This window comes from Anneissia japonica, unplaced genomic scaffold (genome assembly GCF_011630105.1).
Source record: "Anneissia japonica isolate Jap-2015-1 unplaced genomic scaffold, ASM1163010v1 scaffold1005_len2656397_cov198, whole genome shotgun sequence".
Lineage (NCBI taxonomy): Eukaryota > Metazoa > Echinodermata > Crinoidea > Comatulida > Comatulidae > Anneissia > Anneissia japonica.
The window spans coordinates 2,522,962-2,547,197 of NW_022683792.1; the positions used below are offsets into that span (position 1 = coordinate 2,522,962).

The 24,236-nt window shown below is 32.5% G+C and overlaps 3 protein-coding genes across 3 annotated transcripts in view; 1 reads left to right on the forward strand and 2 right to left on the reverse strand.

Moving 5' to 3' along the window:
• Window positions 1-92: 92 nt before the first annotated feature.
• LOC117101283 lies at window positions 93-2,432 on the reverse strand. The gene is made up of 4 exons (XM_033241245.1): window positions 2,102-2,432; window positions 1,858-1,973; window positions 1,651-1,718; window positions 93-1,256 (listed from the first exon to the last, which is right to left on the reverse strand). Exons 1-4 carry the CDS (start codon window positions 2,300-2,302, stop codon window positions 1,105-1,107), a joined length of 537 nt encoding a protein of 178 aa, XP_033097136.1. The 5' UTR covers window positions 2,303-2,432; the 3' UTR covers window positions 93-1,104.
• A 512-nt stretch (window positions 2,433-2,944) lies between these two features.
• LOC117102590 (E3 ubiquitin-protein ligase PPP1R11-like) lies at window positions 2,945-4,330 on the forward strand. Its single transcript, XM_033242920.1, has 3 exons — window positions 2,945-3,103; window positions 3,470-3,572; window positions 3,970-4,330. The coding sequence occupies exons 1-3, from the start codon at window positions 3,044-3,046 to the stop codon at window positions 4,119-4,121; spliced, it is 315 nt and encodes a 104-aa protein (XP_033098811.1). The 5' UTR covers window positions 2,945-3,043; the 3' UTR covers window positions 4,122-4,330.
• Window positions 4,331-10,312: 5,982 nt separating this feature from the next.
• Window positions 10,313-24,236, reverse strand: part of LOC117102594 (E3 ubiquitin-protein ligase LRSAM1-like) — a 15,704-nt gene continuing 1,780 nt past the window's right edge. Inside the window, exons 2-20 of the mRNA XM_033242936.1 lie at window positions 23,626-23,692; window positions 23,143-23,196; window positions 22,614-22,658; window positions 21,905-21,979; window positions 20,957-21,110; window positions 20,630-20,754; window positions 19,698-19,788; window positions 19,000-19,157; window positions 16,530-16,652; window positions 15,818-15,905; window positions 15,209-15,260; window positions 14,841-14,885; window positions 14,290-14,460; window positions 13,675-13,837; window positions 13,038-13,214; window positions 12,545-12,643; window positions 11,873-12,004; window positions 11,427-11,648; window positions 10,313-11,125 (exon numbers count right to left, since the gene is read on the reverse strand). Of these exons, the coding sequence (XP_033098827.1) occupies window positions 11,006-11,125; window positions 11,427-11,648; window positions 11,873-12,004; window positions 12,545-12,643; window positions 13,038-13,214; window positions 13,675-13,837; window positions 14,290-14,460; window positions 14,841-14,885; window positions 15,209-15,260; window positions 15,818-15,905; window positions 16,530-16,652; window positions 19,000-19,157; window positions 19,698-19,788; window positions 20,630-20,754; window positions 20,957-21,110; window positions 21,905-21,979; window positions 22,614-22,658; window positions 23,143-23,196; window positions 23,626-23,691 (2,160 nt within the window). The 5' untranslated portion in view covers window position 23,692 and the 3' untranslated portion in view covers window positions 10,313-11,005. The remainder of the gene's footprint in view (window positions 11,126-11,426; window positions 11,649-11,872; window positions 12,005-12,544; window positions 12,644-13,037; window positions 13,215-13,674; window positions 13,838-14,289; window positions 14,461-14,840; window positions 14,886-15,208; window positions 15,261-15,817; window positions 15,906-16,529; window positions 16,653-18,999; window positions 19,158-19,697; window positions 19,789-20,629; window positions 20,755-20,956; window positions 21,111-21,904; window positions 21,980-22,613; window positions 22,659-23,142; window positions 23,197-23,625; window positions 23,693-24,236) is intronic.

Here is a 24,236-nt window from a genome sequence, read left to right on the forward strand (position 1 = left end):
TTTGCAAAGAAAAGAGGGGGCTTCTTTTCAAAATGAATGCAGTAAGTTTTGTGAATTTGTACTATAAAACAAAAGATAAGGCAACTGTAATATCAATCTGTATCATGAAGTGTATTTAAATGGCATTAAATCACCTAAACTACGGTATAAACCAAGCTTGTTTTTAATTTATTTTGTTTTCTGAAATTCATGTACAGTGTTTGTACTGTACTGTACTCTCTCGAAAAGATCCCTATGCTTTCTTGAAAAGAAGCCAATGGGCGGCTTTTTTTCGAGGCTAATGTTGCAAACTAAAGAGGGGGCTTCACTTCGAGATGGGCTTAATCTCAAGATTAAGCCTTTTGGGCTTCAATTCGAGGTTTTATGGTATCTTACGCAGGTTTATATATCATTGGAATGTGTAGAATATTTCTATGCAACAGTTAAGTATGCTCCAATCATAAATGTTATTTTATTATTAATGTACTGTAAAACTATGTTGGTCCATGATTTATCAGTGTGTCTTAAATAACTCCAGTCCATCTTTTGTTTCATTTGTGGCTTGTGTTTATCTTACTGTTTTTTCGTGATATTAGCTTATTTGCAAATATTAAGGGTAACAAAATTAATGGGTTTATGTTAATTTATTTATGTTTACATTTTACATTGGTTTAATCAGTGTCTAATATATTCACATCTGTAATTGCCTTTTGCGTTGTTGACCAACAAAGGAAAAGCAAATATATTTTAAGATATACGGTAAAATATGATGATTATGACATTGAGCCAGAATCATGGCTTGATAAATCTAAGATTGACATTGGAATTGTTCCTTCTGGAAGAAAAATAAATATTTTAAAACTATATTACATTACGAGACAAAACCAAGGAAACATTTGCTTTTTCTTTGCACAAAAATGTCAAAAGCTATCCTTTATTTCTGTAAACATAAACTTTTAATCCATATTTTACACTAGATTAAGTCTTAGTTGTATGAAATCTGCTATGTATCACTCAACATTTATGTAATAATTTAGAAATTAAAATATAAGTATTAAATAATATTTTACATCGGGTATTGCAAGAGCTTCCAGTAGGAAAATAAATAGTGTATAGTCAGAAGCTTCAACACGAGTCTGTGTCTTTTTTCATCTCTTTATTCTTGTATGCTTCCAGTTCATTGGTGACTTGTCTCAACGTTTCCTTTAATTTTTTATTTTCATCTTCAAGTTCTGTAACCTTGACACAAGCAGCAAGAACATTCAGTGCATAGTACTCTGTAAAAATAATAAAATTATGATGCTGTAGTTAAGTATTATAAACTTCTGTATCTTGATTTCAACAAACCAAACACCCCTGCAGAATTCAGCCCCTCAAAAACCAACTCACTCTACTTCTTATTTCATGGGTGGAAAAAATTTGGGAGCAGTGTATCTATATATACACGAAAGCATCTTGGAAGAAAATTAATGACTGGTCAGAAAATTAAAATTCATTTACAAAGTTTTGTGAACAGTATACATACACAAACGTATACACACACAAAATACACATATACTGTAGTTTTACAGTTGTCTCATCAAGTTGCTTTGATCTGTATCCCATCCTGCATGCTGTTTTTGATCGTACTGTATATAAAACCCCAAAATAACCAAACCCAGTGCTATTTACCTCTGTTGTACGTCTGTGTCCCTTTGGTCTCATGATTTAAGATAAGCTGTTTCTTTCCTGATGCACTTCTAAAATTTTAAATGTTACTTGTAAACAATATGATAATGACAGTGTAATCATGTACGCATATGGAAATAAATATTAACATATTATTTCATACATAATATGATATATTTAATGAATTCAAAATAATATTGGTTTACATACACATTATGCATGTCCGTTGTCCTCTTCTTGGGCTGTCTTGTTTTTCTCACCGCTGTTTCTTCATAAAGTACTGGGTCGGGATACTCCTCTGTAGGTCCACTGTCGTATTTAAAATGCTTGGAATAGAAAAATGATATTTTATTCTAGACCTCGACTCTAGCCCACTCTATTGTTGTATCGTAATCATCTCATTAAATTATGGAACGACTTATTTTTTACAGTAATAAATACCATCAACACATACCTTAGAACATATGTAGGTATCCTTATTTACACGACCCACATTAAACTGACTTTGGGGTCGCCCACAAGCTTCAATCCATCGTATGCACTTTTCGTGCTGTGACTTTGGCTTAGGAAACGGAATAAAATGCAACCCAATCATCCGTTCTGGATACCTTGAGTCCGATTTACAACAGCCATAGCAACAATGCTTTACTGGCATTTTGTAAGTGGTTTGGTGACAAAATACCACAATAAACGTAGTGTACCAACCAACAACAATCTGAACTCATACGCCACACAGCAATTGTACACCGGACAAACACAAACCCAATTTTTGTCCGGTGGTTGCATGTCACGTGATTTAAAAAATACTGTAGCGATAATCGTCAACGTGAGGGCGCGGTTTCAAAAGAAATATTCATGCGGTAAAGAATCATTTTCACACAGCCTCAATCGAGGATGCCCATGAAATACATCTCGACTCAAATTGTCAATAACTGCATGTAGTATATTGTTCATAAAGCTCAATATGTAAAATAAGAATATTTCATCATTAATTGATAGGCTGCATTTCACAAAAATACAAGTTCTGCTGTTCTAATTCATATTTATAACTTATATGAAGTTGCATTTAATTTTCTTTTTTTACAAAATTATAATTATTGTAACTAATTTAGTTCAATTAAAATAACATCATATAGACTCCTTTACTTGTAAGACTGTACGTAAAAAAATCCTATTAAGGTAAAGGGGACAAATTGACGTTTTTGGTTGTTACCATTTTAAAGCGCCGAATCGGATCCGATCATCTTGCCGGGTTGAGGCTGTGTAAAAAAAGTCTCTGCCCTACCTTTGCTGTGAATCGCGCCACCTTTAGTTTTGTCAACATCATCAATTATCAATATCCTGTGGTTTTGTCTATGTCCGAAATTATTCTAATAAATATCGCCTGATTTAAGGAATGGCCAGTTTGACAACACAAACTGAAACTGTAACTGAAACTGGAGAACAACAGCCTTCAGTATGTACTTTTTAAAAACATACTTTTATAGTGGTAGACTAAGACGTTATGATGTTGTTAGGCTAGCCTGTAGGCCTAGGACGGTAGGGTTCCGCCCAAGCTAACTCCCAGCTAGGCGAGCGAGCCGCGTCTTCAACTGTCGCCGCAGCAAAAGAAGCAAGGGCCTTACCCTTAATTTTCTAGGATAAGGGACTAGTAGTAGATCACCATCTAGGCCTAGGCCTAGTAACACTATGCCAAAAAATAGATTATTCCTAGAATTATACTTATAGGCACATATCAGAAATTAAATTGATCGTTTGTGTTTACATGTAGGCCTAGACCTAATGGATGATATTTTCTTGTTTTTTTTTATTTTTAAAAAAGCCATCTGTAACATTGAAGTTAAGAAAACCGAAGTCAGACAAGAAAGTGAATTGGAAAGAAGGAACAGTAGATAATGAGGATATGGGGAGAAAGAAATCAAAGTGTAAGTGTTGGTTAATTAATGTAATAGATATACTGTAGACCTTTCCTACTGTATGTTTGTATTTAAACTTGAAAAACTACATTCAACACTTGGATTTCTTAATTTGTTTAAGTTATCAGTAGTTTCTATATTGTCAATTGAAAATTAGATGTAGAACATTTCTTACAAATTAGCATATGTATACTGTTTCTATATTATTTGTCTAGACTAGCTAAACCCTTAAGTTGTGTGGGGAAAATACGTAAAATCAAAAACTAATTTGTTTTATTTGATGCACATTTCTTCAAAATTGATAACTTTAAATAAATAAGTAATGGTTTTACAACAATTGTACTGTGGCTCACTGGTCTTTGTCAAAAATATATAAGTTTAACACGTTATGTATTTCTTTGAAAAGGTTGCTGCATCTATCAGAAACCACACACGTTTGACGAGAGCTCGTCAAGTAGCGGTAGCGACGATGATGATGAAGACTGCAAGATGTGTAAGCATCAAAAAAAGAGGAAACCAAAACAACATGAGCACACCGAACAACAAGATGATCACTGATTTATTTTAAAAAAAAGTTAACTTATTAAAATTCTAAAAAAATTGTGACATGTGTATTCAGAGTTTGGAAACCCTCAGCTTGCAATTCTAACTACTGTACACCACATCATGCCAGGGATGGATGCTAACTACTGTACACCACATCATGCCAGGGATGGATGCTAACTACTGTACACCACATCATGCCAGGGATGGATGCTAACTACTGTACACCATGTACACCACATCATGCCAGGGATGGATGCTAACTACTGTACACCACATCATGCCAGGGATGGATGCGATTTGTCATGCAATAAACACATCAAAGCATTTCAAGCTGATGACATTTAAAGACCATTCAGCCAAGTTTTCATCGCTTGATACACAGTTGTGGAAGAAGTGTAGTTATAGTAATGAATGTGAAATTCAGGGGTGTAGGCTGGTTTTGGCCTGGGTGTGCGAAAAATGAGTATGCGGAAATAATACTAGAATGCGGAACTAAATATTTATCCCAGTTTTTTTAGTATTTTAACTCACTTGCTGTCACCCCGCACCATCCCAGTCTACGTCCATGAAATTGTTAGTACAGTAATGCTTTCAAAATTTCAGTTGTACACTATGACACTCTTCATGCTTGAGTAAGCAGACCTTGCACTTTTTAAGCTGAAATGAATGCTTTGACATGTGTACTTATAAATTATTTTATATAAAAATGTAATATTTGCTCTGTAATCTAATGATCTATTTAAAATGTCAGTGTTTTGTTATGTTCTTGTACTATATATTGTAATGTATGCGAGTGAATGTGTGAATAGTGTACAAAATATTTTATAGCAATTTTAAATTGTATTTTTTCCCAAAAATTGATTTGAAATAAAATTCAACGGTAGTTTACATGTATTGTAAGTACTGTACTATGGTCAACAATAATGACACTCGCATGAGTTTTTGACTATGAAGATTTAATAATTAATTTTAAAGATTTAAAACCAATATTTGATTAATTTTTACATCAAGTTGTACAAACACTTGACCTTTTATCTTCCAAATATACACATAACATGCAGAGATGGACTCTTCCTAAGTTTTCAGTTTGATACAGAATCTAGATGCCGAAACAGAAATAAAATATTCAGCAATGAGAACAAAGCTTGCTTAGCTACCATTTGCGATGTTCTAAATAATATATTGTATGAAACAATCCAGACTAAACCACAGATTTAATATATTGTATGTTTAGAGCAAATATTAACCTATTTTCGCAGTTCAGTAATTGGAAAATAAATGTCAGTAACTCACAGTATGATTATTAAGCACTGTGAGTTGCAGTGATGACGTCATGATTGACTTATATTATTTTATACCATCCTGTTATTCAAGTTACCGGAACAGCACCTGAGCACTTCCCATACTTGATGCGTTAACAATACATACCAAATACTCAGTACATTCCCAAATACCTGCGGAAAAAAATGCAAGTGATTTGGGTGGGAATTGAACCCACGACCTCCAGATAACTAGACTGGCACCATAACTACTAGACTGCCGAGCTTCCACTTAAAGACTTTTTTCGCAATTACTTGGGTAAGTACTGAGTATTCAGTACGATATATCATGTCAGGTAGGGCAAAACATCACTCCTATATTTTCTGATGCACACACATCAAAATTTCCTAACTTCCTAAATAGACAATTTAGACTCATTCTAATTCAACAACTGTGATGAGCTGGAAAAAATGTAATCTGAATATTTACAGCAAGTTGTAAATAAATTGGATTATTTTTTTAATGTTTTGCTAATTAACGAGTGTTAATATTGTTCCTATATACATTTGCACTGACTCAAATGGGTCACTAAGTAATCGCTTATTCATAAACAATCATTTCAATTTACAGATTCTTGTAGTAAAATTTCAATAAATCAGCAAAAACAAGCAATTTTTGGATTTTTATTTAATTTTTTCCTGATTTCACACCAGACTGTATATATTTATTAGTAACAAAGTACAGTAGTACATTAAAAAAATGATATTTAATAGCAAAGATTATAGAAAGAATGTTGATATAATATTTGTAATGACCATAAAAAATCTTGAATAATGATTAAAATGCTCTACACTGTATAATTATACTTCAATAAATGGTCCATTATTCTACTGAATTGATTATCATGGCACAATATAAATTTACTAAAATAAATCTATTCAAAAGCATTTTCAAAAAACAAAATTTGTTCAAATTTAAAACTTTATACAGACAGTATAATTTGCTTTATGAATGACTGACAGGTTGAAACCACACCCATCCTTCTATTGCACTAAACCAAAGACTATAGAACTGCAAGAGGTCCGATACTCGGGGTTCAGCTGGAACGCAATCTTATCTCAAAAAAGTACTACAAACTAGAGGGCGTCTTTCAAAAGAACGTATTTGTAAACATGGTGCTCTATCTCATGCAGTGGGGTGGGGGGCACACCCTTCCAAAAAATTACTAATGCCCCCAGTTGCGCCCCCCAAAAAATCACAGTCAAGTAGTTAAAAATCACTTAAATCACTTTATTTTGCGAAATAGTGCCCTTCAACTGACCATCGAACTCGCCTACTTCACCTTCGCGTGCCCCCCTCCCATCAGCACCCTCCTTTCAAGACTTCTAGATACACCATTGATCTCGTGGTAGTACTTTTTAAAATTTTTATTGCGTGCATACAAAATCAGGGCAGTCGGACCGCTTGAAATTCTATACTCTCTGACTAAACCCACCAATCACATGTCTAGCTGCTGTCTTCTTAAACATATTTTACTCCATACATTTTTAGTGGTTTATTTACATATTACAGTATCATACATTCATTTGATAAACTATTCAAAAATTTAATATTTACAAATGCTGTATTTGAAAAAAAGTATTACACAAAGTTAAATTAATATGTTAATATCGATGGTGTATTAATGTTCCTTACTACAATACCAGGTAAATATTAATACAAAAAAATACATTATTAAATTACGAAGGTAAAATAATAATAGTTCTAAGGAACCAATGATCATATTAGAATCAATGATAGAATATGTGGCAAAGACAAGCCAAACCAGTCACTCGTCGCAAAAATTTATTTTGAGTTATTAATACAGTGTTACAAAGTAAAATAATAGCTATAAAATGGTAAAAAAATCATTCAAATCGGACATTTCCTTATGAAGTTACAAGCGTTTAAACATACAGCTGTTTAAAGAACAATAAAGGAACAAGATAAACCACAACTCCTGCAGACAACCCTGGATCTGTCTCTTATACACATCTAGATGTGCATAAGAGACATATGTAAAGATTAGTTTAGTGCAATAAAATAGATTTTTAAAAATTTGACATTCCAGCATGTTTTGGCCATTTTCTCTGAAACACGATTTGCGACGAGTGACTGGTTTGGCTTGTCTTTGCCACATATGGTTTCATCATGAGGGGAGAACCTGTCCAACAACTTTCCTCCCAAGGATTGTCTGATTATTGTAGACTTTCAAACAATGAATTGCTCTTTTTAACACTAAAATTGATAAAAACAAAGGTACATGTCTTTATTGATATTTATTTCCATATCAATAAATAAAATTACAGACTGCCATATGCTGATCACTACTGCAGAAAACAATTTGATTTCTCTGGTTTTTTTCTGGTAACTTAACATGGTAAAAATGAAGGCCATGCCACACCTTGCGAAGCAGCTGGAAAAAAGTACTATAGTCCCGACTTCTCATAGAAATGTTTATAACAAAAAGGCACTTATATAGCGCCAGTATCCGTCTTGCTACTAAATATTTTTCAAGCGGAATGCGCTATGGTAGAAGTGATTTTAAATCCCTCTTGAAAATGAACAAAAAAATCTCCAAATGGCAAAAGCTAATTAACCAATAGCTATACATGTTGCCTATAGTCATTATGAAACAGTTAGCTTGACCAATTCATTGACTGATTGATAGGCACTATTAGGACAGTGTCTTATCATACTTTCACCAATTTTCATTAATGCCTTCTTTGAGAATCAGGAAGATTAGCGAAATATAAAAATAAACAAAAGGTACAGAGGTCCTTAATTGGTATCATTGGAGTTACACTGTGATGGGCCAAAAAAAAAACTTGTTATTTGCATTGCTTTTTTGTGTGTTTAAGGCAAATAAATAATACTGTCCTTATATTCTTTGCATAGTCCCATAAATTGGATGGTAGTCAATTTATGATTTTCATAGTGAAAAGTCAGTAAATCAGTGAAAACTGAGTGGGTTTGGTCTGTCTCATTGAAAGTTGACAATTTGGCTGATACTTTTCAAATGACTAATTTAATAGTTTAATTTCATTTTAGAATTTTAGAATTTTTCTAAGTTTTATCACAGGCAGTATGTATTTAGGGTTCTAGCTTAATTTGTTCCTAATTTTCTATATCATAAGGCGGTTCCCTACCCAGCTTAGTAAATATATTAGACCCATATTTTCCATTTTTGGATGAGCCTATTGTCATTCCAATTAACATCCCCACTGGAAATTATTACCATACAATATATGCAAGTAGATTTTTGGCTACCGTGTCCCTGTACTCAGCCCTAAACATTTAAACATTCAATCTGTTGTGTCTACTGTATCTATAAATTTTTCATACAAAAACAATATTTAACATATGTTGTGAATTTTAAACTTAAACTCATCATCAAACTCTTTTCAACAGACCTAAATAAATTGTCTTCTTACAGCAAAGAGGTAACCAGTAGGCTTACATATAAAAGACAAGCTTTACAGCCAGAGTCAAATGCGCCAATGCTAGCAGGCCCTGTAATATGCATAGATTGAGGCCTTGAGCATGAAAGTATAAGCCTACTTTAAGCTTTGGTAGTGAATGCTATTGTGTAATAATATTTAACAGTAATCTATCACTATTACATACTTGAATGACAGACACGTATCCAATACAGTAATATCATATTAAAACGTTTTATATTTCAAATGCTGTCCATTGTTACATTTATGAGTATGGTATAATTTTTATATATCAATATCGAACTATAAAATCATAATATTATGCAAATATTAATATCTATAGTATGCAATGAATTATAATGATTTACTACAGTATTATCATTCTGTAACAATTTCTTTTTAAATATTTAATTAAGGGAACATAATTTTTTAAGACTACAATATACAATATATAGGCTAAAAATTTTTAACAAAGAAAAGTGTGTATAAAAAAATAATCCAAACATCACAACAAAAATAACATTTACAAAAGGACAAACATAGGGCAAATGAAAAATGAAATACAAGACAAGTACTGTGCATTGACAGAAAGTGATTATCATCTGATACAATGCAGTATTTATGTGGAAAGTTTTAAGATATTGGGATAGGATATACTCCAAAATTTTTGTCCACTAAATCTAACACCGTTTTAAAAGATGATTGAACGCAGGTGAATATAAATGTTTAGCATAGTTCTAGTAGACTTTGTGGAAGTACAATTTAGTTTGGAATAAGTAACATATGTAATTAAACTTTATGGATTCTGTTAGTTGTTTTGAATTTGCACAGAAGTAGCCTTTTACCAAAATAAGAGCGGTTTGGCGCAACGGTTGCGGTTCTGCTCCTCAACCTTGAGGTTGGAGGTTCAATCCCTTGCTGTGTATTTTGTTTGTGTCCTTAGGCAAGGCACTTTACCTATGGTTGTCTCTCTCACCCAGGAGTACAAGTGGATACCTGGTAGGTTCACACACAAAATGTGCTGATTACAGCTGCAACATTACAGAATTCTCCCTGCAGGGAAATGAGTATGTGTTCCACATGCATTTGATCCAATGACTGAGGGTAGTAATATTAAGCGCATAGATGTCTCTAAATGTGCAATATATAACCATTAATATTATTATACTTATCCAATTGACCTTTCTGCTTAAAATCTCTTGAATATCGTTGCTCAATATCATTGCATGAATGTATGAAAAAACTTTGTGGGAAATGTGTGCATTACAAATACCACCACTGGTACTGTATGTACCAATACCACCACTGGTACTGTATGTTTTAATACCACCTTTGGTACTGTATGTACCAATCACCAAAATGAGAACTGTTTTTGCTTGGTATACTGTAAAAATATCAGGTCAAACTTGGTTAAACATAGCAATGTTTCAGCAAACTTTGATAAATACATTCACATACATATTCTCTTGAATATCGTTGCTCAATATCATTGCATGAATGTATGAAAAAACTTTGTGGGAAATGTGTGCATTACAAATACCACCACTGGTACTGTATGTACCAATACCACCACTGGTACTGTATGTTTTAATACCACCTTTGGTACTGTATGTACCAATCACCAAAATGAGAACTGTTTTTGCTTGGTATACTGTAAAAATATCAGGTCAAACTTGGTTAAACATAGCAATGTTTCAGCAAACTTTGATAAATACATTCACACTGTACATACCAATCACTCGTTGGTACAGTGTGTACCAATAAAACCATTGGTACTGTATTTTATTTTAAAAATCAAGCATCTTTTTCACTGTACAAATATCAAATCAAATTGTTTTTTCACAATATATTCCGTAAAAATATGAAAACATAAATTAGCAAGAATTGATAAGTACATACGATACTCTATACCAAACCAAATCTTTGGTACAGTATTAACCAATACAACCACTGGTACTGTATGTACCAGTCACCAAAATTAACATTTCTTTCATGTGGCATACCGTACAAAATATCAAATAAAATTTGGTTGAATTTAGCACTTCAGCTGCCAGCAATATATTACCTGTTCAGTATTAACTTCTCTACTGCCCTACTGCATAATGGATGCTAGTTGATAGGCCCTACAGGTGTTCACCAGAAACATGGACAAGTAAATTACCTGTTCAGATTTACCTTCATCTCTATTGGTCTCCTGCATAACGGACACTGGTTGATGTCACCTGAACAGGTGTTGCAACAGCATACATGTCCACAATTTAAAAAGAGTGTATTAGACTAAAAAACAAAAATATATGTAACATAAATATCAATATTTCAAGTTTGTGCAATGAATTAGTATAAGAAATGATCGGAACTATGCCTACTTTAAGGAGTAGGAATATATTTTAAGGCTAGTTTAAGTGGGTTTTTCAATTTTTTTTTATGAACACCAAGATTTTCTCATTTGTTCTCATAAAGGTGTAGTAGAGTTACAAACAATTGTGCCCACCACCACTAATATTATTATTACTACAATACTATTATATTATATACAAAATATTTGTTACAAAAAGCATTATATCCACAATAAACTTACATTATTATTCAAGCATACAACACATTCAGTGCTGACATGAACTGTGACCTCTGAAGGTGCAAGTGCACCAGCAGCTGATTCAAGTTCTTCTGGGGGAGCTGACGGCGTAGCTGCACCACTTTCAATGTCTTTGGTCTTCTTCTCCGAATTGGCCTCTTCCTTCACATACCCCTCAATGCCCAGCAAAATGGCTTTACGTAGATGAGCTTCACGTACACCAATCTAAAAGAGAGGAACAATAATGATAAAATTCAGTAGGCTTGATAAAATAATAGAAACAATAATGTAAAAATACAATAACTCAAAGTTTAATTAATAAAAATGACAAGAATTCTATCAAATTAAATAGCAATAATAAAATTTAAATTAATAACTGTGGAACTGTCACATTAATTTAGTATTAGCCACAAATTGAAATTACCCATAATGCCTGAAGGTGAACTTACTGTTTTGAGGTCATCATCATCCATCTGGATCAAGCTCTCAATTGACACATGATGTCTGGCAAACATTGGGATGTAAATACTGGCATTGGCCTCATTTAGGATATTCTCAACAGCGTACTCCAGATTGCTCTCCTTTTAACACAACAAACAATAACAATTTTGAATGCAGTCACAAACAATGTTTGAAAAGCTGGAAAACCACCTCCATAAATAGGTTATCTGCACTACTATCATTATTAGCCACAACTTACTGCAAGTACCAACAAGTAACATGTAAAATGCAGAAAGGGAAAGGAGAAAAGGGGTAGATAGCCTAAGGGGAAACAGAGAGAGAGGTGGGGGAATGGTAGAGAAATAAGTAGAGAAGAAAGATGTAGACAGAGAGAACAGGAAATAGCAGATAGAAAGGAAGAGGTACATAGACAGGACAAGACAAGTAGAGAGGAAATTGTAGCAAGAGGAGAGACAGATAGGAGTAAGAGAGTGGACGGAGTAGTATAGATACTGTAGGTTAAACAACGAGTGGAGATTTACTTTATATAATACTGTATATACCTAGTACACTGAGTAGCAATGTTAAAGTAGAATTACAGATAAATTAGTATCTGGAAATGACAGAATTGAAATATGACACCTTCACATTCAGCACTTAAAAATTAAATAAATTGTTACCAAGTTGATGAGTGAGCGAGGTTTGCGATCCAGGAGTCTCTGGAACTGAATCAACCAGTAATCTTGCTCATCATCTTCACGTCTTCTCTCCATTTCCTCCTGAAGATAAAATAGTTAATAATATAATATTCAAAAATAAAAGATAATCAGCAGTTATGCATTTGCTATCCATAACGGTAACAGAGAAATGACAATGTACATAGGGATTAGAGTGGACATGCAAAGCCATGAAACGAACAATCCTAATTTAATTATTCTATTTAGGGGAACAATGGCAACAATAGATTAATTTTTATACCTTTATTAATTATTTAATATTACTGTCATTTGAAATTAGCATAATTGTTGATCACTTAATAACCAAAAATTGTGTCTTTAAAAGTTAAATCTGTATGTTTTTACTCTTCCCATCTTTAATATATTGATATTTTGTTTGTAATTGTGTTGAGTTCATAATTGTAGATATTGCAGAGCACTTGAGCAAATGTATTACCAATCTTTTTTTCAGTTCAAATTCCCTGTTCTCTCTCTCCAGCATCAATTGTTTTAGAAGACATGTGAGATCTAGCCTCTTTTGCTCCAGGAGTGCTTGTTCAGCATCTGCTTTTACTGCTGCTTTCTGTATCTCAAATAACGTCAAATCAGCTAACTGCTGCTCAATCAATCCAATCTAAAAGACAAGCAATTATTATTACTATTATTTATAATTTTTTTTTATTTATTGTTCTTATTAATTTATTCTCAACAGCCTATGTGATGCCATCTTAGAGAATGTCTCATTTTCTACTGTGAAAATGAAATGATGATATTAATTGATGATGATGACAATTATCTTAGTACAATTTATGTTGTTTAGCTGCCTGAGCTACTGCATGAAGCCAAGTTGGTACAGTATGAGACAATTCCTAATTTTTATAATCTTTTTAAGGTATTCTATGTACTACTGAATATGTTACAATAGGTAGGCTATCTTTTTAGCATCAGTGTTCCCACTTCACACTATTAAACAATTATCTTTAAGTTTTTTAGGCAAAGTTGGAAAACAGAAGAAAAAGCAGCCATTATTTTCTGAAAAAATGGCCACAGAACCTAAAAACAATTTTTCAAGGAAATACTGGCATTTCCCTCACCTCTCCTGTAAGTCGTTTGTGCCGTGCATCTCTTCCCATCAACAAGGTTTCAAATGCTTCCCTTTGGAAGGCTTCCTCTTTCATCAGTTCTTGTACGATACTTTCCTGGTTCACTTGCTTGGCATTTAGCATATGACCAAGTTTTTCAAAAGCATCATTTTCACTGAGAGAAAAACAAAAATAAAACTTTTACTAATCTGAATCCAAATTCTGAAAGTGCAAGAAGAACACTATGACTACTGTGTATTTTAATAAAATCAAGAATTATAAAGTAGTAAAGCACCATTACAGATCTATTGGCTAAAAAAATAATAATAATAATAATATTTAAAAAGCCAATTCAAACAAAATAAACATTCAGCAATTACTGACTACTAACAGTCTTTAACTTTAAACACTTCTATTGTGTCGCTGTAACATCAACATCATTTTTTATTGGATTGCTAATATTATTATTCCACCAAAAACCAAATAAGGTAATCACTACAGTAACATGTCTCCCCCCAAGTTAAAAGAAATACAGAGTGGATATTTCGGAAGGAAGATATATAAAGTATAATATAAGATGTACAAGGTTAAGTTGTTTGTATTATAATTTCAGGCTAAAATCACTACCTTTGCTGTGCCCTTGCCAGTACTTCCTCTTTATTTTTTTCATAGGCTTTTCGCAGCTTTTCGATGGTGAAACTTTCATTGAGTATGATATTCATTCCATTTATAATCTCCTGTTTACGGAGACTAGCATGTTCCTCTGTGGCAACTTTGAAGATTTCTTCCATTTCCATTCTAAAGTTTGAGATATGAAAAAAAAACCAATAATTAGTATTGTCACCGCCATCACCATCACCTCCACCATTATTGCTACATTACTTCTTCATCATTATCACACTGCCATCGACATCATCCTCAATATCACCATCCATAAGAACATCTCCAACAACAATGATATCATCACCACCACCATCTTCTCATTGCGGACAACAAATTTCATCACCATTATCAGAGCTTCCAACACTCCTATAATATCAGAACTAATCAATTTTTATACAATTTACAAAAGCTTTATAACAATCAGAATACGATAAGTAAATAATATAAATATATAATAATTGAAATGAATATAAATAAAGTGTAAATATAATGTAAAATGTTCCATGTTTATTTACCTCTCCTTTTCCATTTGATCAAGTAGGGCTTCTCGTCTCCGAGCCCTGCAAAGAAAATCACCAACGATCATAAAAAAATAAAATAAAAAATAAAATAACACGAAAAGCTTTTGCACTTAAAACATCAGAAACATCTCTTCAAAAGGTAACTCGTACATGGATTAACTGACGTGCCAGAATTACAGTTTCACATGGCAGTTATCATGGTATGGTCAAACTGCCAAGGTCCAACATATTTTATAATACTAAAATTAAAACTATATTAGAAACAAGAGGGTTGAATGACTTCAAATAAACAACATCAAATTTTTTATGTTAGTTTTAGTAAATTTTCTAAATAACTGATTATTAAGTTAATATAGACTTACTGTTCATTGATTTCCATTAGCTCCTTAAGAAGATTATCTGATTGTTTTTCCACTGAAAAAATAAAGAGCATGGGTTTAGTATTAAATTTGCAAATGCACTGGGCAATATTCTGAAGCTCAATGATTTGAACAGCAGCAGCAGCTGCAGCAGCAATAATAATAATAACAACAACAACAACAACAACAACAACAACAACAACAACAATAACAATAATAATAATAATAATAATAATAATAATAATAATAGTAGTAGTAGTAGTAGTAGTAGTAGTAGATGGTGTGTGTTTCTGTTTCTTTACAGTGTTTGGCATGATTTTTTGGTTGAAAAATAGGGGTTTTTTTTCAATGCAGTACTTTGAAAAGGTGTTTACTTTGGAAAATGTTTGATATAAAAGGTGCTATAAAGTACAGTACTAGATTTTTAACATTAGTTATAATAACAACATGGATTTATTTATATAACTCAATATGCCAAGGCAACTATATGCATTATATATTAAAGGTCAGAAGTTTGATCAACGAAAAAACAGAAAGCAGACAAATTCTTACTGGGGACTTATAAATGAATTGCCAAAGATTTATCAAATTATAACTTTCAATAATACTTACCATCTGATAAAGTAGCAACCATTTGCTTTCTGTTGATATCACTCAGTGTTTGTAGCTTAGCTATTCCACTATCAAGTTGCTGCTGCTCCTGAAAGTGAAAAACAAAATGAACTATAAATCATGTTCACAAGCAGAACCAGCTTCTGGTTCATCTCAATGCCCCTGCCATTTGGCTAGCACTTTTCAGCAGCTGATGACATGACAGAAGCTTTAGAAGAGAGTAAGTTGTAAGGTGAGATGCTTTTCATACCTTGTTTAGCGAATTCCGACCACCAATTTCGAGTAAAAATAAAAATCTATTTTTGGACAGTTAGCCACCATCTGCCACAAAAAACATATAATTTCAGAAAATTTATTTTTAAAATTTATTCTTAGGCTTTTCCCTGCAATCTCCAAAAATAAGATATTGTATACATATACATTACTATACTGTTCATCAATAAAATTTCATTTTTATTTTCTCCTCTTCCTACAGTAGATACTTTTGGAAAACCATTTTGCTATATTAAAGGAAAGTAATTTTTTTTTTCCTGCCCACCTCTGACGATCTTTACAAAAATAAGTTTGCTAAACAAGGTATCAAAAAGTCTTATCTAAGAATGAGCAGCAACGTTTGCCTAAAGCTCCTATCAAAGCCTTTAAACACAAATTTGGCTTTTAAGCTCGGAAGAAGATGAGTTGTCATAAAATAATGAGGTAATGATGTTCTCACCATAGCTAGTTCAGTAACAAGCTGCTGTCTCTGGTGACTGTTTCGAAGCAACACTTTCACTGTTTCTTGCTCAAACTTCTCCATCTCCTTCTCAACTGTTATACGGTCTAGACGTTTTTGTTCCTAAAATTATCAAAGGGTATTTCTTTCAACAAAAGCACGCTAAATTGTGTTAAAGTTGTACTATAGGTATTATTGCAATTATTATGTTTGAAAAAATATATTATTTAAACTGTTGTAATTACAGTACTATCATTTTCATTGCTATCACTTAATATGATCTTAACTATTATTACATTATATTATCATTACAATACAATATATTTACTTCGCATCACCATAGCCAATGTAATTGGAAATGATAGGCAGTATAACATACAAATACTGTGTATATATATATATATAAAATATAATATTGTTAATTGATAGACTTCCAAAAAAAAGCTGGTTTGAAACATAGGACATGACAGATAACTTCTCAACAAACCAAGCAATACAGATGCATAATTGTACCTTCATGTATATCTTGATAAATCTGCTTACTTCTTAGATTACCCTGCATGACTAATATAATGTATATCAGTAGAATGACCAAAATATAAAATGATTAAAATATAAACACACACACACACACATGCAACTTTATTATGGTTCACATCAACTGCATCTTTAATAGTTAGCATGAACATATAATGCCCTGGGATGAATGGTTCTATTATTTTGGCATGTTCTATTATTTTGGCATGATTGACATCTTTAAAAAGTGACTCAAAACCTTTTTATTTGCCTCTTTATAGCTACTGTTTTCTTCTTTTTTCTCTTTTTCTCTGTTTCACCTTGCTAGCTAGTGTTGTTTGTTCCAGGTTAGGAGGCACCTGATCCCAGAAAAGATCAAGACTTAACCGATGCTAACCGGAGTACATAAACACAGATCTCCAGTTGGCGGTGATGGTGTAACCCCATACTTCGGTTTGGGTGCTAGCTTGGTGTTTTTGTTTTCTTTTTTCCCCCGGCTTTTTTCTTTGTGTTCTTGACTTCATTATTGTCTAGCGCATAGAGACCTCGTTAATTTGCGCTATATAAATCCATCTATTATTACTATTATTAGTATTTAGTTAAGCAACAATTATAATAGATTATCCAGGTGCTTATTCACGCAATAAACTGTTGCCACTAGACACTCCTTTAGTTCCTTTTTGAAATCCAGAATCTACTCTTTTAATAGCAGGTCAAAGAAATACTATAATATGTATATCGTAACTATTTGTTGGGGTAGCTGGCTCATTGGGAGCCATATCACTTTCTTTAATTTGTTGATTAGTTTGAATTGATTGTGAATTGTTTGTTTATATCATTTCTGCCAAGTGTATTTTGATGGTTAAATAAATAAATAAAATTAAATATTATTTGAGGCATAAAGACAAAAGGATAGAATCTATTGAAAAACTCATAATTACAAGAATACAATACAAATCTGATAAACTATCCACACATTCTATAAGTTCATGCAGTAGATACAAACATTCTGAATTCTGAAATGGTTGCCAAGTAACTCAAATGATTAATCAAACAAAAACTGAGGGACATTGGGGGGGGGGGGGTGTTTAAAATAATTCCAAGCAAGTACTAAGCTAACAGCACTGTCTGTTACTCAACCCACCTCCTTGTCGATCGCCATAGCAAACAGGCAAGCAATCAAGTGTCATAGATGTAAAGAAGACAAAATAATCAAGTCAGAATAATGGAAAAAATGTGAAGTTGTAGTAATTATAGAATCATTGAGATAATGTAAATGACTCAGAACTTGGTTTCTTTTTTATAAACTATAAAAATATATTATTCGTTTAAAGGCTTAGAAAGTGTAGTTGTTTTTTGGCCATGACATAAATCATGGTATTCTCTGGGACTGAACACAAGACTCTGGAATTGCAAGATGAGTACCTTCACTACAACCTTTACTAAAATAATAAAATAACAATAAACAAAAAACCTACTATGTAATGTACTTCTTTTACTATCCCTTTCTCAATAATACCGCCATGATAAATTACACAGAACTTACAGTAGTATAAAAGCATAGCTGGATTTCACTTAGACAATAATTATACAGTATGTAGTGTGTATCAGATATTTTTTTTATGGTGACATAGTGTAAGTGGAAACAAAAGAGCTGACAAAATAGACATCAAATGCTTAGCTCTAATACAGTAGGTACAATACCTACAAGGTATAAAGTATATCACCTATGCAAATATATACACAAAATATGAAAATCCTAATTTTATAATGGTTAATTTACTGTCTTGTTGAAATAAAAGTAAAATTTGGCAACATGGATCTTTTTTCTTTGGTCTATTTTGCCATGTCAGAAATAAAATATAACAATCAATTTTTAAGATTTACATACAAATAATGTTTAAAGAAAAACTAAAATTAATTTTAAAATTCTATAGATGCAAGTTAGAGTTACCTTAATTTTCTCATACTGCAAGATAGTGTTCTCTAGAGCGGCATCTTCTTGCTCGATGGCCCTCAATGACTGTGCTTGATGTTCCTCTGATGTGAAAACTGGCGGATCAAGAACGTTTAGAAGGTGCTGACTTGGAGGACTGTACTCTGTACCACATTCTGTTGAAAGTAAGAAAATATAGAAAACAAATATTGAAAAATGTTGAAAATATTATCATTACTATTGAAAATATTAGTAAAAACCAATCAAGTTAAATCATGTAGCACAATTATCACATCATCATCAATACTGTCCTCATAATCATCATCAACATGAGAATGTGGATGAAGACAAAATATGATGACGATAATGATGTCAATAATATTATATTGTCATCATTGTCTCAATATTTTCAAGACCATCACCCTCATTTACATGAAGGTTATCATTATCCACACCATCAACATCATCACAATTATCAAAAACATCATAATCATCATCATAAATATCATTAAAAACAACATCAACAAGATCATTATCCTCACCAACACTGTCACCATTACCAGCAACATCATTGTCAACATCGGCATTATAATCATTATCACTATCATCATCCTTATCACCATGTTTACCCCTCATCATCATCGATATCCTCAACATCCACACTACCATTAACATTGGTGTCATTATGTAAGATCCTAGTAACACAAGACATGTACCTGTGCATAAGAATCTCATTATGCTTTCAGTTCCAGCTGAGCAAATATTGGCAGGAGGGAACTTAAACTGACTCCCATCTACTGACAAAGTCTGTAATAAAAACAATAAAAATAAAGAAGAATGTTTTCAAATGACATATGGAATGTGTTTAAATACATGTGATGATATTGAACTTTTCAGTATTTTGAAATTTGACTATCATTATAGTCACCTGGCTCCAATGTTTTCAACTGTTTCATTCTTTTCATTTATATACTGTCTACATCGTTTGTAATGTTTGTATGATACTTTTGTGATGACTTACCGTATTTGTTCAAATACACGCCCCAGGGCATTTATGTTGAAAGGGTTTTTGAGATGACGTTTATTCGAGGCAGGCATTTATTCAAGGGAGGCATTTATTTTTTTTAATGTAAAATGGATATGTATATACTGCATTCAAATAAACGTCCCTTAATTTCACTGTAAATGTGGAACTACAACACTACTATTGCTTGATCTTGGAAGACTCTTTAGTTTGAGGACCCCTTAAAATATCTGCTCTCCATTTTAAAGTGGTGAGCTACACGGGTAATCCTCATTAAATAAAGTTAAAATGAATAAAAATAAACTTATTGATCTTAAACAGGTTAAAAAAATATAATTCTACTGGAGTAGAACATAATGGAATGTTTTGAGAATGATGTTGCATCCATTAGATTTGTTTAGTTATAGGGGAGCGTTTATTCGAAGAAAAAATAAAGCCTGAGGATGTTTATTCAAAGGGGAGATTTATTTAAAGCAGAATGGTTATTCAAATAAATAAGGTTTGTGTTTAAACCATGCATATTTAAAATCTCACATGCTGTTAGTTCAAATAAAATGTTCACAAAATAAACTAAAAAATTGCAGTTATACAGCACTTTTCAAGAATGTCTACATGCACACCCACCTCAAGGGTTCTGACGTAGCACAGTTTCTTGGGCAGTTTGGTCAGCTTTGGGTTACAAGTGACGTCCAACATACGTAGCAATTTCAGCTCACATATTGAATCTGGCAACTCTTGCAATAAATTACCTGTAAATCATTGAGATATTCAAATCAATGTATTTAAAATATTAAATAGGGAGACAACAAAAACAATAAGAAGCATGTTCTCATGATTGTGCAGACTGTTCGCGAAGTAAGTGAGCATTTCACAACAAAAACTTGTGAGCACTTAACAGCGGACATCAATCCACATAATGGAAATTGTAAATGCAAATAATTTCAATCAAACCTTTTATGTTGAATGTTTGAAGTGACTTGAGCTTTCCAAATTCCTTTGGAAGATGCTTTATTTTATTGTCTGCAACATTCAAAACTTGAAGACTTATCAGCTGAGTGATGTCATCAGGAAGATCTTTGATGTCATTACTATGTAAATCAAGAACCTAAAACACACAAATCTTATCAATTATTCATAAAGTTAATAAATATGTAAATCACATTCTGCAATATGTGTTGGATGTTTGGGTCATGGAAAAATGTTAATGGTTCGCATAATCTGATATGAAGAATATTTTATGAATGAAGTGGCATCTTTTAATTGGTTGACAAAAGAATCAAGTTGGCATGGTTAGTCTGATCTCCACTTTCCTTCATTTCATTCATTTTACCATGAAATTCACGAGATAAACTTGGCCTTTGGATCCAATGGGTTGCATCTGAGAGCTTGACATTTAATTTCGGTTGTGGGCTAAAGTGGTTGCAGAACGGGGATGCAAATGACACACATGTAACACTAGCTGGTGCCCAGGATGAAAATGAATTGACATGCATGCAATATACATGTTCTCTCTACTGAGCGATTCATTAAGATGATATGTCATTGCTAAATATTCAATTCAAATTCAATTCAATTCAAATTTATTTCGGGTTAAAATTACAATCAAAATTACAATAAAAAAGACAATAAAAACAGAAACAACGAGTGCTGCCAACCCAGGATTCCCAAAAGTACACAAAAGTACATAAGTATAATTTATGAATTAATCATAGGATTAATTTAATATGTAAATTATGTATTAACCAACATATCTTCATAAAATTAATGAAAAAATCTCAATAAGGAACAAGTTAACATGTCCTTGATCTGATCCTGAATTTGTCTACCTTCCTCTGAATTAGCATAGCCCTGTCAAATTGATGAGGAAATTTAGTTGACCCCTTTTGTAATTCTACCTACCCTTAAGCTGATGAGGTCCTTCATCAGTCCCCCTTCCTTCAATGAAATCAAATTGTTGTTATTCAATAGCAGCCCCTGCAATTCAAAAACACAATAAAAATGATGGATCATGAATATTTGATGTCGTAATATATTATGTTAATGAAATCTCGTTGAGTATTGATTATACCTGTATATAATAGTAAATACAGAATCTTTTTAAATTGTCAGTCATATTTTTATTATTGAGATAGAGATAGTACATATAACAATTTAATTTACCCAAACTTCTTCTATCAATTGGTTTTTATTTCTAATTGATCATCATATCTTTCCATCCTGTACGATAGGATAACTGTAGGCCAACTGGTATGATCAATTGTCAACTTTTATTGTTTATTATAAATTATTTTTGGATTATTATTGTTATTATTTCACTTATTGGAACAGTTTATTTCTTATTAGGATATTTCATTATTCAATCATAATGCATGTAGTAAGATACCTATAAAACACAAAGTTACCAATAATGCTTTAAAAATGCTATTCTCAAATATAGTAGAACATTTTGGGCTTTACCTTGGGGAAATAATACTGATCCTGTATTTTTGTGTGATTTTGCATTGGCAACTTAATTTATTTTTGTGTGAGCCAAAAATACATTAACAACATCATAATACTATACTTCAATTAATATTCTGTGACATGTTTACATCATTTGCATACTCACTTCTTTCCTCAAAACCTTGCATATTGAGAACACACCTGAGGGCACCTGAATGAATAATGAAAATGTAATTATTTGGTTTAGTGTTAAATGTGCTTAGTACTGTATACAAATCCCTGATCTTAGATTCCATATATGCATGAATCAGGATTTTCATTTTTTGCGACTGAATATATTAATAAAATTAAAAATAAATTATGATTATTATTACATTATTGTACAGTTCACCTTGGTCATTTCAAACCCTACTAATTCCAAGAAACCTGAAATTGGAGGCCACCCACCAACAATCTGTATTCTTTCAACACACAGCTTACCCCTAAATAGGGATCAAGCCTGAGAACACCATCCTTTTTTAGGTGCCAAATGTTGTCTCGAAATGAAAGATGCAATGTATTTAACCATTCTATAGCAGTATCAGACTTACTGTCCATGTAGGAAAAGATGGTTGTCTGGAGAACTACAAGAAAAACAAACTAAGGAACTAAATATTAATTAATAGAAAATTATTAAGAAGTTCTGACTTTCCTACCTCAGTTATCTCACACTCTGAGAGGTCAAATGTTGGCTCAGGAGATTCTCGTGCCTGTAAAATCAAAACAAGTAATATATTAAACTGAAATTATTAAATATTTACTTTTAAGCAACACTGTAGCCCATAGTATATCTGGAGGATGTTCAAATTGATGGGACAGAAGAACTATACACACATTTTAAAAAAAGACACAAAACACTCTCTCTTCCTTGATATGTCTACAATAGATTTTTTAAAGTGAAACTAGAGATCAATTGGCATATCACATTGCAAAAAGAGTGCAATTATATTCAAAATAAACTTATATGAGATAAATCAGTTTATACTTTAAGTTTCTGTTTTTGTTTATAAGTTTCACTTTTTAAATTTGTTACCAACACCAAGTGCTATACTACTAGGCTTATGGTTTCAAAAGATGTCTAATTTGCAGTATCTTAATAATGAGTTTGATCAGTATGCAATACTGTAGCATGTTCTTACCAAGTACATTTTATGCTCCATCTTCTTCTTGCCTGCTTGGCTTTGTTTTTTCCTTAAGAGTGGCATACTGTAATGTAACATTTTTAGGATGTTAAAATCCCAATATCAATCAAATAATATTATATGTATTATTTCATACAGATATTAAAGGCTATATAAAAAGAAAATTTTACAGTAGGTGACCAGACAGTACAAGGATCGGGCTTTGCCTTCAAGGTTTTATTCAATACTTCAATGTCATGGCTGAAAAAAGTGCATGACCGCGCGACAGGCGGTCGGAGGCATTTTGTGGAAAATAAATTGAAAAAAATACGGTGCTGGACTATATAGTGTACAGATAACATTTGATGCTTGAGGCATTTTATTAAGACAACTTTCATGGTCGGAGACACAAACATTTTTTTTCCTGGCCTGGTGATGGTTACTGGGTGATGGTCACAGGAAAGATCTAGGCCAGATGCCACAACCCAGCTTTGCCGAAACACAGTTTGCCAACTCAAAACCATGAAACCGAGTTTGCCGAAAGTCAGTAAAAAGCAGTGAAACATTAACAAAAGCTGTAAGATTCATGATGCGCCAGCGGAAGCAGTGGCGGCTCTAGGATATAATTT